The 18,967-nt window shown below is 49.0% G+C and overlaps 2 protein-coding genes across 2 annotated transcripts; one reads left to right on the top strand and one right to left on the bottom strand.

The window, feature by feature from the left end:
* Positions 1 to 10,417: 10,417 nt before the first annotated feature.
* Positions 10,418 to 15,578, top strand: LOC114800439 (isotocin receptor-like). Its single transcript, XM_028997824.1, has 2 exons — positions 10,418 to 11,907; positions 14,861 to 15,578. The coding sequence occupies exons 1-2, from the start codon at positions 11,034 to 11,036 to the stop codon at positions 15,112 to 15,114; spliced, it is 1,128 nt and encodes a 375-aa protein (XP_028853657.1). The 5' UTR covers positions 10,418 to 11,033; the 3' UTR covers positions 15,115 to 15,578.
* A 261-nt stretch (positions 15,579 to 15,839) lies between these two features.
* Positions 15,840 to 17,338, bottom strand: cav3 (caveolin 3). Its single transcript, XM_028999067.1, has 2 exons — positions 17,109 to 17,338; positions 15,840 to 16,477 (listed from the first exon to the last, which is right to left on the bottom strand). Exons 1-2 carry the CDS (start codon positions 17,217 to 17,219, stop codon positions 16,136 to 16,138), a joined length of 453 nt encoding a protein of 150 aa, XP_028854900.1. The 5' UTR covers positions 17,220 to 17,338; the 3' UTR covers positions 15,840 to 16,135.
* Between the last annotated feature and the right edge of the window lie 1,629 nt (positions 17,339 to 18,967).

Genomic DNA, 18,967 nt, shown 5'->3' with positions numbered 1-18,967 from the left:
ACATTAGCAGCAGATGCGGCGAGATGTGAGCTGGTGCCGCCGTGGACTTGTTTTTCCATGAAGGGAGGCGCGTGTTCAGCACATCCTCATAGGCCACTGAAGATTGTCCAGAACACCAGACTGCCTCCTCCGGCTTGTCTTCTTCCCTTCATGCACCCCCGTGCCACGTCTTCCTCTGGCGAATGAGTGTGTGTGGGATCATCACAACAATTTTTTTCTATAGGAAGAAACGAGTGAACATCCCAGACTTCTCTATTTTTGGATCTATATTAGAAGGTTGTGGTCTGATCGTGAACATGATGATGAGTTGACCTTCTGTTGACTTGTATTCCGATATTATTCCAGACTACATTAAACACAGGGCCAACTGAAAAGGAGGCAAAACCATCTCAAACCCCGAGATTCGAGCTGGTTCGGGTCCCTCACACAGACAAAAACATAAGTTCACGTGAAACAGGGTGAAAGACGAGGACGGGACATGACAAGGTCACATTTATACAGGTGACAACAGACGCCCACAATCAGGAACCCAGGAACACAAGACCAGGCGAAACATGAAATCCCAGATCCGGAGTACTGGGAATTGGGGATGCACAAATATACATTTAAATCATTTCAATTTGTCACACTCAATGTCCCAATATGGGCCATGACCCTGACTTTGAGGTTATATATCTATAATCATATTATAGATATTTTTACGAGATGGAATTATATTACATTACGTTTAATATCCATCCGATTTTTCCTGTGCATTGTATGCCAGGGTTGTGAGGTCTGTCCTGTCTGATGTGTCGTATTAGTAATTGTGGGACACGCTTCCGCTGTCACAACGTCCCAAAATCTGCGGTGCCAGAGACGGCCTCCTAGAATTCAATCTGGCGGTGAAAATAGGCGAGGAGAATACAGAGCAGCGTTCCAAAGCGCTCCGGGTTGGTGTGTGTTATTTCCTCCACTTGATTCCTGTGTGTGTGTGTGTGTGTGTGTGTGTGTGAGTGTGAAAAGCAGAAGTTTAACATTCAGATCATATCTTTAAGGTCACTTGGCCCGTTAAAGGTGTAATCTGTAGTGACAGGAGGAATGCGTAATATTTATTGGGTTTTGCTACAGAAAGCTTTAATTTGAAACGTGTTTCTGACATTTCAAGTCTTTTATCTGAAGACTGTAATTTTTATCATTATGAAGCCGATCAAAGGCCCGAGGACTTTAGGTGTTGTTTCCCTGATAAAGAATGTTTTTTCTGCCGTGTATCTCAAACATGCAGGACATTTTTGAAAACCTTTTGATTAGAATGTGTGTGTGTGTGTGTGTGTGTGTGTGTGTCGTACATTTGCCCGTATAAATTTGATGGAGAAACAGATTTTGTTAAATAATGACCCCCGTGCGAATGGGCCAGTGGTGGCCTAGCGGTTAAGGAAGCGGCCCCGTAATCAGAAGGTTGCCGGTTCGAATCTCGATCCGCCAAGGTACCACTGAGGTGCCACTGAGCAAAGCACCGTCCCCACACACTGCTCCCCCGGGCGCCTGTCATGGTGCCCACTGCTCACTCAGGGTGATGGTTAAATGCAGAGGACAAATTTCACTGTGTGCACCGTGTGCTGTGCTGCTGTGTATCACGTGTGACAATCACTTCACTTTATTTCTTTTTATTTGAATGTGAAACAGTCTTATGAACGATAACGTGGTTGCGCCGCAGCTATAGGGTATTAATGTATGGCTCTGGTGGTAAATAATGAAAGCCGGGGCAGCACTTCTGCACTTCGGCGGGGGGGTTGGGGGATTGAATTTGGCCGAATTGCGAATGCAGTTTGCTTGAAAGCCGTTTTCTGCGTGATGAAGGCCGTCGGGCCGGAACGGCGTTTTTTTTTTTTTCTGTTGTGCCCTCACCGCGCCGCCGTTTGCAGCTCGTGTGCCACGTTTTGTTCGCCATTATCTGTCCATTCGGGGGGAGGGGCGAAAGGTGCGTTGCATCGACTTGCTTTCCATCTTATTTTGCTGTTCCCGTCAACGAGAGCTCCATAAAAGACGCTGCTCGCCACAGACGGTGGGAATTGATGTGGGATTAAATGGGACCTGTCAATATTCCCAGCACTTCATCTTCAGCCCGAACACACCAGAAATCTGGACTTCCGGCCCTGGGGACTGTCTGGACGGTCCACGAAGGGGATTTTGGTCTGAATGGCTGCAGTGAATCGTCATCATCTCCTTCATCCTGGAACCGTTCATCCTAAAGCCGCGGGGTCGAGGGGTTGTGGTGCATGATGCTGGAGCTGCAGGCGCGGCAGTCGGAGGGAAACCCTGTTGTTTCTGGGATCCTAATCTTATCTCGCAGCGAACGAGGCTGCCGTCAGACACGGGGGAGTAAATTAAAGGCCCCGGCACCAAACATATGATTTAATATGGAGCTTCATTTGCATGAAAGAACTTGGCCGGCGCTGTGGAATAAATCCTAAGTGCATTTTAATGCCAAGTTTTCTGTTTGAGCTTTGGCCTCCGCGATGATGCTGCACTTCTGCGTGAATTTCTGAACGAATAAACAATTGATTCGAAGCTGAGCCAACGCACGCTGGCGCACCATGGGAGCCGATGAAGTGTTTATGATGGTTTATGTAATCATTTTTAAACTATGGTACATTCTGGTCTTGGACAGAGTTTTTAAGCGTAAAATTAATACAAATAAGCATTCGTTACATCGTAATATTGAATGTGGTGATTCTAAAAATAACAGTCATCAACTATGTCAGTGACAGTGATGCCGTTATGCAATACTGTGTGTTGGAAATCACAGTAAACCCAAGAAAAATACACAAAAATGTGAATAAATATGAACTCGTGTCATTTGTATTTGAACATTATTAAATGTTCAGATTCAATTCAATTGAACAGTTTTCATCATCGCGGATGAATCCTGTGGTGGGGGCAGCGGTGGCCTAGCGGTTACGGAAGCGGCCCCGTAATCAGAAGGTTGCCGGTTCGAATCCCGACCCGCCAAGGTGCCACTGAGGTGCCACTGAGCAAAGCTCCGTCCCCACACTTCACATGTGACAATCACTTCACTTTGAAGCTTTGAGGAATATTTAAGGCATTAATGTCATATTTCTCCGTCGTATTCATCCTTTATTCACAGCTTGGAAAGGTCTGACTGGTATTTGCCGTGTGCCGTTTCCTGGCCTCTGCCGTGTGAAGTGGCCTTGCGCGGCGCTGCTGGGAACGTTTGGGACGAGGAATCCATGTGTCCACGGAGTTCTGAAATAACTTTTTTTTTTTTTTTTAATGAAGACCGAGCTGCTGAAAACACTGTCGGCCCGTCGCCAGGGCAACAGGAGTAATCGATGTGCGGGCCGACCGGGCCGGGTTTGCTTTGGCCGCGCGCTCGGCTTGTTTTCCGGGCTTTTCTGCGGATCGCGTGTCATTAGGCCCCAGCTGGCGCAGTAAATAATGTAAAGACGCAGAATCAAATCGGACGTGACGCTGCCACGCGGAAGCAGACAGTTCCGACTTGACATGGCGCTCGGGTTCGGCACACCGCTGGATTTATGACTTTTGGGGGGGTATTTTTAGCCCTGTAATGGTCCTAATGCTTTTATAGCTTCCGTTTTGCACCCTATTAGTGTAGGAACCCAGCAGGGCTGCTCTGGTTTAGATTAATGGAGCGACGCTATTAATATTCATGCAAAAATTCACACAGTTCCAGCTTCCAGAAGTGCAAGGAGCCCGAACAACATGAGTGAAACGCGACAACTTAACTGCAATTCTGCAAAAAGCTCCACCCACAGCCCCCCGAAACACGTCCATCATTCGTTGTAGAGAAGAGGGGTCTAGTTCGTCCGCCAGCGCGGCCCATCTGATGGGTTTTATTTCAGCGCCGGTGCTGAACTGGATAATGTGGCGTGGGAAAGGAGGACCATCAGCACTTCTGCGCTCTGATCCGCCGCCCGGAATGAAATGAGTCCCGCGGCGGGGGGGGGACGCGCTCGGTACGTGATGGCAGCACTGCGACTCTCCGCCGGAGGCCGAGGCCCGTTCGGAAGGCCAAAGCCAATTCCAGACGAGTACCGGACGAAGTGAACGAATTGAACGTAATGAAAAGCATCAGGGTGGTTGTGTCGGAAACTTCCCGGAAACTTCCGATTGCGAATCCGCTTCCTTACCCGCTCGGCCACCAGCATTTTCCACAGCGAGGAGATGACCACAGAATGGAACAGGCTGGACTGGTGCCCACATGGTGCCCGAGGTGGACTGGCATTCACCGGCATCTCCTCCACTCGTCCGTACGTCTCCATCGCTGCCCGCGGAGACGTACGCCTCGCGCGTTCTGAAGGCCGCCGCCACGTGGATGTAGCGGCGGCGGTGAATTATGGCGGTAAAATGTTAAAGATGCAAAGTGCCGGTCTTTCAGCACTTCACAATATCGCTTCCTGTCTTCTTGGTCTCCAGTGTGGACCTGGGATCTCCTGTAATTAAACAGGACCGGGGGACGAGGAGGACGGGACGCTCTGGCTTTCTGAACTCGGCGAGCGTCGCTCCTGCCGGGGATTTGGCTTCAGCTCGGGAATTCAAGCCTTTTATCTCGTTTGTTTTAATCGGCAGCCTGAGAAAATATGTTTTCGGCTGAACGCCGAAGGCGGTTATTTAATCCGAGCGCCGAAATTCGAATTCCGTTTCATTATCCAACAGATTATTATACCTCCACCGGGACAGGAAATCTAAAACTATTCTAAATATTCCCCCAGGTGAGCATGATGTAATTATGAAGCCGAATGAATTTAACGGAACCGTAATCAGAAGGTTGAGGGTTCGAGTCGCGATCCGCCGAGGTGCCACTGGGGTCCCCGTGATGAAGGTACCGTCCCCACACACTGGGTGATGGTTAAATACAGAGGACGCGTTTCACCGTGTCACCATGTGCTGTGCTGCCGTGTTCAATAAAGAGAAAAACAAGCACTTTCAAAGGAATTGAAAAAATTCTTTTTTATTCCAGTTTTTTCGAGATTTCACGTAACTTAATGTCTGACACTGGACTACTATCTGTTGATCTCCAGTGACCGCACCAGAGGTCAAAGGGCACGCAGAAGGGCTTCCAGGGGATCTGGTGTCCGCTGTAGGCTGTTTATAAAGGTGCGGGTTTGGCGGGGACTTTTCCGTCTGCCTTGTCTGCACTCTGTCAACGTGTTGGCCAGCGCCGGGGCGCTCTGGAACGGCGCCGGGGCCTCAGGAATCTCACCCATGTTCAGAGTTGTCCGTCTGTGGCCTCGGGCCTCCATCCGTGGAGCTCTAATGGCATCAACAGTAATGGTGGAGATTACGCAAGTCATCCTGAAGAAGCTGAGGTGCCACCTCTGGTGGACTTCCTTCAGGCCCCGGCACGGTTTAAAAGGCGGACGTCTTGCCATTTTAAAGCCCGTTTCAGCATCTCCATTCAGCGTCTTCGTCTGACTTTAATATCTATTGAAGGTTTTTTTTCCCGTCATGGATCGCAAACAACTGGCCAAGTTAGATGGGAACAGCGGCCATTTCACGCCTCCGGCTGAATAAAACCTATTTTCTAAACTCATTACTGTTTCGATCGGGACACGTCGCAATTATGTCCCACTTTATTTACCAAAATAGAGAAGGACTCGAAGAAGACACCATGCACCTGAGATGGCTGCATTTTTTTTCTGCGTCTCGGGCGTCTGTTGCTCTTTATACGGATTTGTCGTTTAGCCAGATGTGGTTAAACTGCCCACGAACCGTTTTATAATCACCGCATTATTCACATCTTTTCAAACTTCCTCTCTGAAGTATTGCATTAGTAGCGCGTTCACGCTCTGCTCGGCCTGATGCCAGTGGCGGTGCCGCACCAGCATCTGAGCACGTTAAACCAAAGTCCGTTTCATGCGCCGGATCAAGGCGCTTCTTAAAAGATGCGGACAGTCAGCAGAGCTGAGTGTTCTTCAGAGGCTCGGACATCCATCAGCGTCACGCCAAGCTCGTACTTGACGGAGTCACAGAGTGACCCCCCTCATAATGATGAATAATGAGGGTTCCATGATGCTGACCAGCAATCAAACCGAGCATGGTCGACTGTGAAGCTCTTTTACAGGCAGCAATGTCGGCCTTATTGGCTAATATATTACAGGGAACGTTCATTAATCAACATTAAACCACAATTAAGCTCTTACTGTAGATGATCTACGTTGGGACAGCGGTGATCTAGCGGTTAAGGAAGAGGCCCCGTAATCAGAAGGTTGCCGGTTCGAATCCCGATCCGCTGAGGTGCCACTGAGCAAAGCACCGTCCCCACACACTGCTCCCCGGGCGCCTGTCATGGCTGCCCACTGCTCACTCAGGGTGATGGTTAAAAGCAGAGGACACACTTCGCTGTGTGCACTGTGTGCTGTGCTGCTGTGTATCACATGTGACAATCACTTCACTTTCACTGCTCCACGATGTAAGATGTACCCATTACGAGTCAGGAAATCTATTCTCAGAAGCGAACTGAACCTCAGAGTGCTCAGTGAATAGATCTCTTCATGCATTTTCCACCCCACTTCACTCTCTCCCCTGTCACGGCGAAGCGGATTTCGGCGCGGCAGAATTTAGGAGGATGTTAGAAATGCGGGTGAACCCGCTCACAGGAGAGTGCGACGGAGTTGCTGAGTGTTGCTGGTTTACTCTACGAACATGAATCTGCTGGCGTTGGTGCTCGAGTAAATATATAAACACAAAAAAACGGACAGGACAGGATCGGCCGTACTTGGACATTGACGCGTCAAGTTGAGTCGTAGGGATGTTGAACTTAATGACTGAGCACTAACCTCGAGGCAGCGTTGATTTAATGCGGCAGCAATCGTCTGTCACCGCCTTCCCGTGACACGCCCTTTTTCTACTTATTAGCATTATGAGGCCTATTGTGGGGATTAAAATGCATTTACATTTATGCATTACATTTATTGACAGCAAATATAACTTCTCTGAACCAATATTTTCAACCAACATTAATGAGGTCCCCGTGATGAAGGTCCCCACAAATTGCTCCCCGGGCGCCTGTCATGGTGCCCACTGCTCACCAAGGGTGATGGTTAAATACAGAGGACACGTTTCACTGTGTGCACCGTGTGCCGTGATGCTGTGTTTCACAATGACAATCACGTCACTTTCATGTAGTCTGCAATTCTACAGCTTGTCTACAGCTTTTGGAGACCCATAGGGGGCAATCCAATAATTCCATAAATAATTCTTCCATTAGGAGGAAAAATTCTCATCTAACTTCTTATCTAGACAAGTTTTATGTATAAATATGATCATTATTTTAAGGTATGTTTTTTTCTGCGTGTCTGTTTCTGTGTTGTTCTGGGGTGAGTTTATATTAATTTTATACTAGTTTATATATATATATATAGGTTCAGATCAGAGGGTTTGATTCACCTTACTAATAAATATCTTAAATGATCACGTACAGGACACGTGCAAGCAAAGTGACACATCGGGCACTGCATTCAGCAGGGGTGACCAATAAGCAAAAAAAAAAAAGAACTTGTAAAGTTTACATCATCTTTCTAGAGATATTATGTTGTGCTGACAGCCTTCGCTATAGAATTGTCAACTCCTCCAGTTGTTTGCAATCATGTCCAATCCCACAAATTTGAAATCTATCACATATTTTCAAACCTACTGCATACTTTTTGAGAAAACCACCCCACAAAAATGCTGAACTCCTGGAGGAACTGCCTAGTATGCACACTGATAGCTAATAACCTGACTTCTTGATTTCAGGCAGCTCCATCTAGTGGTTCTTCCATATACCACTGAAAACCGATTAAGGTTTTGTCCATTTATTTACACTTATTCATTGCCATTTCAAAAATACTGATATAAATATCTAACATATCATAAGGGTGTTAGTAGCCTAGCGGGTAACACACTCCCCTATGAACCAGAAGACCCAGGTTCAAACCCCTCTTACTTTTAACATGCCCCTGAGCAAGACACTTAACCCTGAGTGTCTCCAGGGGGGGACTGTCCCTGTAACTACTGACTGTAAGTCGCTCTGGATAAGGGCGTCTGGTAAATTCCGTAAAGGTAAACAGAACACACCCATCCCAAAGCCTGCGTATAAAATACGTTCCTGTTTAACTTGCAGCGCCATGTATTCTCGGTCAGACTACTGTCACAGAAGAAGGTCGTCCCGCTCTCGTTTTCTCAGGAAAAGGAGTCATGACCGCCGAAGCTCTAACCTTATTGAAGGCGCGAAGAGCGAAGATCGGTGGAGGCTATTTTCACGGAGACTAGATGAAGAAGGAACCAAGTGTGATAATAAACACGAGTGCTGACAGGGAGCTGGTGTGGGAAGACAGCGGACGAACAAACAAATGAGGTGGACGAGTAATAAGGAGGGAAGACGAGACGCGGTTAAGTGGGACAGGAATGTTGGCTGCAGATGAAGACAGTTAAGATTGGATCCAGATGACCTGCTGGCGACCGTGGCGAACGCTGACTGTGGCACCAGCGGCGGCCTGCTTCTGGTGTGAGGATCTTCACATCCTGAACCTGCAGAGATGACCCATCCCGGCCCATCTGATCGTATGTGAGACCTAGTGGAATAATAAGCTACATTTCGCAGCCTAACAGGATTGTGTTGCCCCGGATGAGTAAAGATGAGGCGCGTGGTCTGGACCCGACGCCCAAAGACAACATAATTAAAGTGAAACACCCCCTGACATGAAAGGTATGTGAGAGAGTTTCATAAGGGGGCGTTTTCATCTGAGATTCCCTCATATCATCTTTAAGTAAAAAAGAAGAAGAACGCTCTGTGTGATCCTTGAATGAGCTGTTCTGGATGCCCTTTTATTATTCTCCCTAACCCGTCCTCGTTAAACATGGGGGAGAAGAAAAGTGGTCCTCATATCTGACTTTTATGAAGAGTCCCGGGGCACTTTTTCACTTATCTCCTGACTGCCAAAGCAAATTCGGGATTGAACTTCTCCGGAGCGGGAGACCTCCGGTGACCCTGCGGTGACCTGCAGAAGATCTGCGCTTGTGTCAGATCTTCTGTCTTGGGCCCTTTCTCATGTGAAATAATTACAGGATCTACAGCGAACAACAATGTACCCGGCGTGCCAGAATTCATATAAACTCACCCCACAACTACACAGAAACAGATATGCAGGAAAAAACATACCTTAAAATAATCATCATATTTATACATAAAACTTGTCTAGATAAGAAGTTAGATGAGAATTTTTTCTCCTAATGGAAGAATTATTTATGGAATTATTGGATGTATTGTTTTCGTCATTTTCTGAAGGATCATCCGGGTCCACAACTATTTATACACCCTTGGGTACGAGAAATAATCACAATACAGATAAGTGAAAGTGATGTGACAGTCATTGTGAGACACTGCAGCGCAGCACACGGTGACACAGTGAAACGTGTCCTCTGTATTTAACCATCACCCTTGGTGAGCAGTGGGCACCATGACAGGCGCCCGGGGAGCAGCGTGTGGGGACGAGACCTTCATCAAGGGGACCTCAGTGGCACCTCGGCGACTCGGGATTCGAACCAGCAACCTTCCAATTACAGGGACGCTTCCTTAACCGCTTCCTTCTCGTAATCAAAAGGTTGTCTGTTCGAATCCCGATCCGCCAAGGTGCCACTGAGCAAAGCGCCGTCCCCACACACTGCTCCCCGGGCGCCTGTCATGGTGATGGGTTAAATGCAGAGGACAAATTTCAGTGTGTGTGCCGTGTGCTGTGCTGCTGTGTATCACAAGTGACAACCACTTCTATGACGTCCTCCTTGTTCGCACTGAACAGAAGATCTTCACACAAGTCCGTTGCTTCACTATTTTTGTATTTTCTTTACATTTGCACAACTTATGAAAATGTTAATCTATGGAGGACTACAAGACTTTATTATTCACTTCATTCGTGTGAACTGATATGGTGCCCCAGGGCTTCCAAAATGCCCCGTTTCCAGCATCGTGACTACGGCGCCTGATACGGGACACCAAGCCAGCTGGTGCTGTGACTGAAGTTCGTTTTTATTTAGTGTATTTTAACTCAATATAACTCAACTTTAGCTCAACTCCATCAATCTTAGTAAGCTGTAAACGGGCCTGAAGTCCCGACCAGCTAAAGGACGTTAATTTACTTTAACCATAAAGTACACATGACTCACATAAAATGAGTGTTATTAACGGATTTATGAATGTGAAGAGTATTACATTACTAATTGGAGGGGAGGGGCCAAATTTAACCCTTTTCTTTCATGACATGAACAAAAAAGATCTCCTACTCATAGAGTCTTTTGTAAGTTCTGTTTTCTTTGTACATTTCTAGTCTCTGCTAGTTTCTGGTGGGTGAGGAAGCTGCCTCGGAACCGGCAAGGTGCCACTGAGGTCCCCTTGATGAAGGTCCCGTCCCCACACACTGCTCCCCGGGCGCCTGTCATGGTGCCCACTGATCACCAAGGGTGATGGTTAAATACAGAGGACACGTTTCACTGCGTCACCATGTCCTGCAGTGTTTCACAATGACAATCACGTCACTTTTCAAATGTACCCAATGTAACCCAATGTATGGTCCACGCCAGGACAGGATTCCTGACCTGGACTGTCCCTCCTAGGCTGCTGCTGGGGAGACTCCTGTGTGCTTAAGGGTCCATACGGGTGGTCTTTGCAGCCATTCATCTTCCTCCCATCACGGTGATACGCAAATGTCACGCAGGTCTTTAAACCGGTCCCCCTCCGCCTCGCCGGCATCTTTAACGTCTCCTTAATGCTCCTGACGGGCCTCCTCTCAATGATGCATTAAACATCTGGTCCAGCCTGCAGGACGTCGATTCGGCGGAGCACCAGGACACCTAGTGGCAGCGATGCGTCGCGGCGCGTCTTTTAAGCCCGGGACCGGGACGCGGAACCGGCAGAAAGTCCGGTGCTCGGCGCTCTCCACGATGCGCGCCGCACTTTGTCCACGCAGCTCCGCGGACCGGGTCTCCACTCAGCCAGATGCTGCGCCCCTGCGCACGGAATAACGCGTCCGGACATCATGGAGGACCAGGATCTGTGGGCGAACTCCAGCCTCGGGAACCAGACCGCGAACCCCCTGAAGCGCAACGAGGAGGTGGCGAAGGTGGAGGTGACGGTGCTGGCGGTCGTGCTGCTCCTGGCGCTGGCCGGGAACCTGTGCGTCCTGGTGGCTCTCCACACCACCAAGCACAGCCAGTCGCGGATGTACTACTTCATGAAGCACCTGAGCGTCGCCGACCTGGTGGTGGCGGTCTTCCAGGTGCTGCCCCAGCTCATCTGGGACATCACGTTCCGCTTCTACGGGCCAGACGTGCTGTGCAGGCTGGTCAAGTACCTGCAGGTGGTGGGCATGTTCGCCTCCACCTACATGCTGGTGCTGATGTCCGTGGACAGATGCCTCGCCATCTGCCAGCCGCTGCGCTCGCTGCACAAGAGGAAGGACCGGCTGTACGTGGTCACCTCCTGGCTCCTCAGCCTGCTCTTCAGCGTCCCGCAGGTCTACATCTTCTCGCTGCGGGAGGTGGGACCCGGGGTGTACGACTGCTGGGGAGACTTTGTGCAACCCTGGGGCGCCAAGGCGTACATCACCTGGATCAGCCTCACCATCTACATCATCCCCGTGGCCATCCTGAGCATCTGCTACGGGCTCATCAGCTTCAAGATCTGGCAGAACTTCAAGCTGAAGACCAGGCGCGAGCAGTCGGTCACTTTAACCCCCAAAGCGTCCAAAGGCAACGCGCTGGCGCGCGTCAGCAGCGTCAAGCTGATCTCCAAAGCCAAGATCACCACGGTGAAGATGACCTTCGTCATAGTCCTGGCCTACATCGTCTGCTGGACACCCTTCTTCTTCGTGCAGATGTGGTCAGCGTGGGATCCGGCGGCACCGAGGGAGGGTAGGTGACGGCACCCGGCAAAAACTGCCCGTTTTCACGATCGGTGTGTAAATACGATCAGAGCTGCTGGTGCGGCGTAGTCCATTCGTCCAGTCAATTGTCCTTCATTTCATGTTAATTTGCTCTATTTAAAATAAAATTGTCCCCTGCATGTGGACAACATCTCAATCATTTTGGGGGGATTATTTCAGTGTGATGGTGATTACGACGTTTCCTGTAACTGCGTGAGACATTCCAGGGTGCAGACATGGTGGGACCATCTGAGACGTGCAGAAATGTCAGTCACTGTCGCCCCGGGCCGTACGGGGCTTTATCGCCGATGTGGCATTTTAATGATTAACCGAGCCACACAGCAGAGACAGAGAGAGAGGGGGGGGACTTTTACTGTCTCCGGGGACAAAGCTGCATTATACATGTAATTCAGAAAAGACACTGAATTAAAAACAAAAATGTTGTCCATTCAAATATGGTGCTCGTCCTCATCGCTTTTCAGACCGGCGTGTGTGTTCTTCACGATGCGGGATTAGAACGTGACGGATCTCTCCCTGCGGTTCTCTGCTCTGGGTGGCGTTCTGTGTTCTTAGTGCCGTGTTCCGTGGTTCAGGTCCCATAACTTCACGTGCTGGAGTAAAGATTTCCCAGCCAAACTAGATCAAACTGCAGGAACGGTTCTCGGTTCTGCGAGTGAAAGACTCAGCAGAACCTCCAGCAAACCGCAGCTCCCAGCAATAAGCCTGATCCCGGCTGAGCGGGCATTTCTTCTTCTGTTACACACCAGGCCAGATGGAGGGAGTAAAGCTGTAATTGACAGACGCTCGATCCCAGAACGTGTTGCAGGTTCTTCAGGGTTCTTCGGGCAGGAAATTGGTGCAGGTTGTTTTTCCGTCTGGCAGATTCTCTCTCACAGATGAACCAGGATAGCTTCCTCACATCTTCAGTGCTCACCATCCACCACCCTGTCTGTCTGTCTGTCTGTCCACCGGACCAGGTTCTACACGTCCACACGCAGCTTTCCAATGAAATGAGAGATTCAGGAGCAAAAGCGTCTTTCTTGCATTTACATTTACAGCATTTACCAGACGCCCTTATCCAGAGTGCCTTACAATCAGTAGTTACAGGGACAGTCCCCCCCTGGAGACACTCAGGGTTAAGTGTCTTACACGATGGTAGTAAGTGAGGTTTGAACCTGGGTCTTCTGGTTCATAGGCGAGTGTGTTACCGCTAGGCTACTACCACCCCGCACCACTTGCATGAACTTTACGGTTATTTTGGTGTTTTTCCCCCGTATATTAAGCATTGCACAGTAACACACACACACACACACACACACACACGCACACACAGAGAGCACAGAGCTCTGGAATAAGTTCAAGTTGAGATGTATTGTCATTTCAGCTCCGTGTTAGACAGAACGTAGTGAATCCAAACAACGTTTCTCTGGAACCAGATGCTAACATTTAAACAACGTTACATACTGACAAACCGGCTACAAAAAGTAGAAAAACAGGGGACACAGACAGTCCAAGAATACACAGACGGCGCTAAAAACCAGCGTAACAAGTACCAGGGCCAGTGGTGGCCTAGCGGTTAAGGAAGCGGCCCCATAGTCAGAAGGTTGCAGGTTCATATCCCGAGTCGCCAAGGTGCCACTGTGGTCCCTCCGTTCTCTTCTGAAGTCCCTTTAGTTTAGTCCACGTTCAGGAACAGAGTGTCCGCCAGTCGCTGTAAGCTGACTCATCCTTCCTACTGACGAATGAATGAAGCAGCATTGATTTTTTTTCACTTGATTGACAGCCTTGTGTCAATTTTGCTCAAGCGGACCTTCCGATAACGGGTCCGTGGTGAAACGGGAGGGCTGAGTTTACCGCGGTGGCTTCTTGTCTGGGGAGAATTTAGCTGGTTCATGTCATGTTTCTTCCTATAGAACATTTTGCAGCTCTGGCAGAGGAAGGAAGTCTGACTTGTTCATATAATCATCCATCTGACTGTCATCTTCAGCCACAGGTTGAGGTTTAATGTGATGGAACGTTCCAGAGAATTCTGGACTAATGGAACATGGTTTCCGTTCGTGCTCATTGGTTCTCATCTGTAGCCGTTGTCCTCAGTCCTCAGATGCTCCTGTGAGATGAGGATGAATGGCCTGTATCCTGAATGGAAAAGGGAGCGGAGCCCCGGGCTCCTTAATGAACGGCTGAAGAGCCTCCAGTGGCCGCAGGCCAGCGTTCCATCGATCAGCGTTGCGTTTAACAGGAACAGGACTTTTATTCCTGCGCCGCTCACTGTTCATCTATCTTGTTCGTTTGGAGCCACGCCCACCAGTGTAATGAAGTCTGGTCTCATGCAGGACCAAAGTTGAGTGGACGCCGTCAAAACCTTCTGACAACCGAGCAAATGATCTGTGCAGTATAGTGCAGTATATCAAAAATGGAGGTGTGTGTGTGTGTGTGTGTCCCAGTGCTGACACCTTTTAGGAAAAACTCTCCTGCCCTGATCTGTCAGACTCCAGATCTCCTCGATCAATATCAGCAGGAGCTGGAGATGAATCAGAGCTCCTCCCTCCCGCCAACACCGTATATTACGGCCGTCACACCAACCTTGGGTGTGAATCGTTTCAGAACTTCGACTCGACTTTTAACACGGTGATCTGTAAACGAATCGTCTCGCCGAGATGCATCTGATTCAGGCGGAACAGACGAAATCCACGAGAACAATGCAGAATTCCGTCTATTAAAAATATGCAGATTCACAAATCAAACGTATCAAAATGTACCAGAAATGTATCAGAAGAACCACAGAATATTAGGATATTGATGAATTGATCCTACTTGGGATCTTTCGTTCACTCGTTTATTTCCGGTTTATTCTGATGTCCCAGGGCTCTCTGGTGGAGTGGTCCTGGTGGCCACAGGTCCCCTCTGCAGCTGTCTGTCTGTCTGTCTGTCTGTCCCTGCAGCGATGCCCTTCATCATCTCCATGCTCCTGGCCAGTCTGAACAGCTGCTGTAACCCCTGGATCTACATGCTCTTCGCCGGTCACCTGTTCCACGACCTCAAGCAGTCCTTCCTCTGCTGCCCCGCCCACTACCTGAAGTCGTCGCGGTGCCGCTGCGAGCGCGACCGGGACTCCAGCCGCAAGAGCAACTCCTCCACGTACGTCATCAAAAGCACCAGCAGTCAGAGGAGCCTGACCCAGACCTCCACCACATAGAGCTCTGCACCCAGCAGGCCCGTCCCATCACCTGTCCATCTGTCTGTCTGTCTGTCCGCACCTTCAGACAGGAGTGCTTTTCACCCCGTCGTCCTCATTCCACCTTTATTTCTGCCATATGTGGAACGCATGAACTTGACCGAGGAGCTTTACTCACTAACCCTTCTTCTCTCTTTTCCAGAAAGCAAAGGAAAGAGTCGGTCACTTTCTTTTTCCGTGACTTAAATTTAGCCAATGAAAGAATGTCTATTGAAGAAAATTCAAACTGTGTCATATATTTTAGCGAAACTATTTCTACTTAACTTCAGAGCATTTAAAGAGGAAAAAGAGGAAACTGGCGTTTCATGACATGTTTACATGAAGAAAGGACTTCCTGCCTGGATGACCCGGGACTGTCTGTCACGCCAACAGCGAATGAATTGCCTTAGATCATATACGCGAACATCTGGTACGTGCACGTCGGTGTTCGCCTCGCAGGCTGATGAACTGATGCTGGTCACACGTTTGCTTATGATGCTACTGACTTTTTTTTTTTTTTTTTTTTTGGAAATTTTACTGCAATTTTTTATTCAGTGTACAGTGTAGTTAGAATCGATGTACATTACAGTCATTCAAAATATGTAGCTCTATCTCTTATTTATTACAAACAAATAAAAATGTGCAACATTTACTGTGTGTGTGTGTGTGTGTGTGTGAGTTTACAGTCACCACCCACTAAAACAAACTTGAAGAAATGTTTTAATTCGTGTTTGCACGTGTGATCGTGGTAAAAAGATACCCAAAGTCATAACACATTACAGTGTAAATGTATAAAACTTTTCAAGCTCCTACATTCTGAATGTTGGGAACATTCGGAAGAGAAAATACAAAAACTAAAATCCCTACTTCTGGTTGCTATTAAATGGTTCTGCGCTGTTTATGTTCTGTACGTCCCAGTTGAGAGCAGAAGAACATGTTCTCGCTGAGGACCGCCGTGAAGTGTGAGCAGGGCTCCTCGGTGGGCTCCTCGGCGTGGGAGGAGCTAGGCCTCTTTACGGAGGGCCACGCGGACGCTGCTGAAGATCTTGCCGAGCGCCTCGAACAGCGGGTCGCAGAAGGTGTGGACGCAGAGGGAGTAGATGCGGCTGAGGCACTGTGTCTCGATCAGGTAGCTCTTGATGCAGGGCATGACGGCCCAGATGTGACAGAAGGAGATGCAGGCGAACAGGAAGCCCCAGAGCAGGGCCACGGGAATGCCGAAGATGGCCGACAGAACGCGGTAGCACCAGTACTTGGACACGGTGAAGGTGGTGTAGCTGGCCTTCCAGACACCGTCCAGACTGTGGGTGCCGTCTGGCTCCGCGATCACGTCTTCAAAGTCCACCTTTGATGGCAGAAGACAACGGTCACTTTCACACACTCACAAGTTCCAGATCCATCTAACGTGACTAGACGCGGTGGCAGCGTTCTGGAAAATCCACAGATCTAGAGCCAATATTTTTAGAAAATGTGTTGAGATCTTTAAAAAGAACCGAATGAGAGCCACCGTGCATTTCAGTAGGGGGCAGTGCGGCACCACCACACCCACCCCTACGATGGTGATGGTGTTGGTGTGGCTACTGTACACCTCGGCAGATCATCTTTCTGAAATATCAAGGCATGTACAGTAGGCACGATGAACATGATCCGCTGTGGATCCCATAGCTGCACCTCAGAAGCACACACCCATGAGACCTCTGACTGTGGAAAACCACTGAAAGGTTGGAGTAGAAGAAGGTTGGAGTAGAAGATTTGAAATAAAATCATATTTCAGGATTCAACAGCCAGACGGCCAAATTAGAAACGCTGTCGGAATTCATGGATCCCTCAACAGCAGAATAAAGCTCCGGAAAGCAGGAATCTTTTGACTCCTCTCCAGAAATAAACCCCTCCGGCAGCAGAAGCCGGCCCAGGGGCTATTTCGGGGCCATGGCGTGCCGGTAAACCGAACGGCAGGAGGCGTGGAACCCGCGTACCTTCACCACGTCCTCGTTGATCTGCTTGGGGTCCCGGTTGATCAGATCGATCTCCTTGGTGAGGCTGTCCTTCATGATCTTCTCCTCGCTGATGTTGTACTGGTCCGCCATGGTGGGGCCGCGGGCCCTGGGCTGGGAGGAGAGGTGTGCCGGGCGAGGAGAAGCAGGGTGCGGCGTGTGGAGAGTGAAGCGGCCAAGCTGCAGTGACGACACGGCCGGAATGCCGGCGAACAGCTGCTGTGGGACGTCTCCAGTCCAAAGTGGGCTTGATCCCCCTCCCCGGAGGGCCTCGGCACACACCATGACTGGAAGCGTCTCTTAAAGGGGGACCTGGGGCCGTGTCACATTTCACACCCCGCTGTCGAGTCGGGCAGGCAGGGTTGCACCGTGGCATGAATTTCCACTCGGAGATGATTGTGTTTGGGCGCCATCACCATTGGCCCAGGAACCCAGCAACCGCCAATCACTTCAACAAGAAGAACCGTATGGTTAAATGAAAAGCCGGCTTAATGAGCGGACTCCTGTAGGCACTGAAGGAAATGTCCGCAGCTCTCGCTGTTACCTGCTTACAGGCGTCCTGGAGGCGAGGAGCGAATCGGAAGGAGCGGTTTCATTCTACGCCGTAAAACCTGATATATGCGACCGTAAACTGTCCTGCAGATCTGATCTGCTCCGCCAGGGTTCTGCGGCGAAGGATGGAACGGAAAGGGAATGGATTTGTGCATTTGTAATTTCTGTTGGACGGTGGAGGGACGGCGGGCAGAATTGGAGTTATATTTAGGCGCCATTGCATCCGGAATGTTCTGCGCCTTTAAATAAGTGTTTGTGTAAACATAGCGATAAACTAACCAGCCGACGAGTATGAATGGAACTCACCACCCCGCCCTGCCCCAAATTACACGTTCCCTTCATTCGCTCGCCGTGAAATGACATCAGGTGGAAATAACCGAGGGTCCACGAGGGTCCCTCAGATCGTAGGTGAGATTCCAGGGGGCAAACGCTCAACTAATGAGACACATACTTGCGGCCCAGCGTAAGTTGGGGCGTGGCCAAGTCCGGGAGGAATGGTCTGAATGGTCTGCTGCCGTTTATATCAATGGCATCGAGTTTACAGCATTTACCAGACGCCCTTATCCAGAGCGCCTTACAGTCAGTAGTGACGGGGACAGTCCCCCCCTGAGACACTCAGGGTTCAGTGTCCTGCTCAGGGACACGATGGTAGTAAGTGGGGTTCGAACCTGGGACTCTGTGCTCCCAGGCTACTACCACCCGCTGATAAAATAGAATCAAACTCTACACAGTCGTCAGGGCTCCCTTTATTTTATGAAAGTCATTATGCAAAAATGTATTTTCAAAATGATGAGCAAAATTCTTTTTTGTTGTTCCACCAACATTCAGGAAAAATGATCTTGCACAATTTTTTTCACTTTTTCACTTTATACCTCCCTGTTACACATATTTTATGTTAAAGACATAAAAGTGTCATATTTGGTTATGTTTGCAATATTTGCATATTGGTCTTCATTGTAATATTTGCAATACTGTGGTCTATAGCCGTCGCCAAAGCATTTCACTGCAGATCATACCGTGTATTTTGTATGTGAAAAATAAAATTTGAATTTGATTCTCATGAGACAGTACAATGAAACGTTTATTTAGATTAGTTTTATTAGTTTATTAGTTTTGTCATTGAAACCCGTGGGAATGTGCAGGGAATCCGCAGCCAGCCAGCGGAGGGCGCTAGACCCCAGCAGTGGACACTGAATATTACTGAAAGTAAAGTGAAGTGATTGTCACATGTGATACACAGCAGCACAGCACACGGTGCACACAGTGAAATCACAGTCCTCTGTATTTAA

The sequence above is a fragment of the Denticeps clupeoides genome, chromosome 12 (assembly GCF_900700375.1).
Source record: "Denticeps clupeoides chromosome 12, fDenClu1.1, whole genome shotgun sequence".
NCBI classification, from domain to species: Eukaryota; Metazoa; Chordata; class Actinopteri; order Clupeiformes; family Denticipitidae; genus Denticeps; species Denticeps clupeoides.
Note: the sequence above shows the minus strand (reverse complement) of the source record. Positions and strands in the feature narration are given on the sequence as shown.

Bases quoted from the DNA above. Each gene is read 5' to 3' on its own strand.
- cav3 (XM_028999067.1), bottom strand. From the start codon at position 17,219: ATGGCGGACCAGTACAACATCAGCGAGGAGAAGATCATGAAGGACAGC. The intron at 16,478-17,108 runs GTACGCGGGTTC...CTGCCATCAAAG, and splicing joins TCAACGAGGACGTGGTGAAG to GTGGACTTTGAAGACGTGAT.
- LOC114800439 (XM_028997824.1), top strand. From the start codon at position 11,034: ATGGAGGACCAGGATCTGTGGGCGAACTCCAGCCTCGGGAACCAGACC. The intron at 11,908-14,860 runs GTAGGTGACGGC...CTGTCCCTGCAG, and splicing joins TCCGGCGGCACCGAGGGAGG to CGATGCCCTTCATCATCTCC.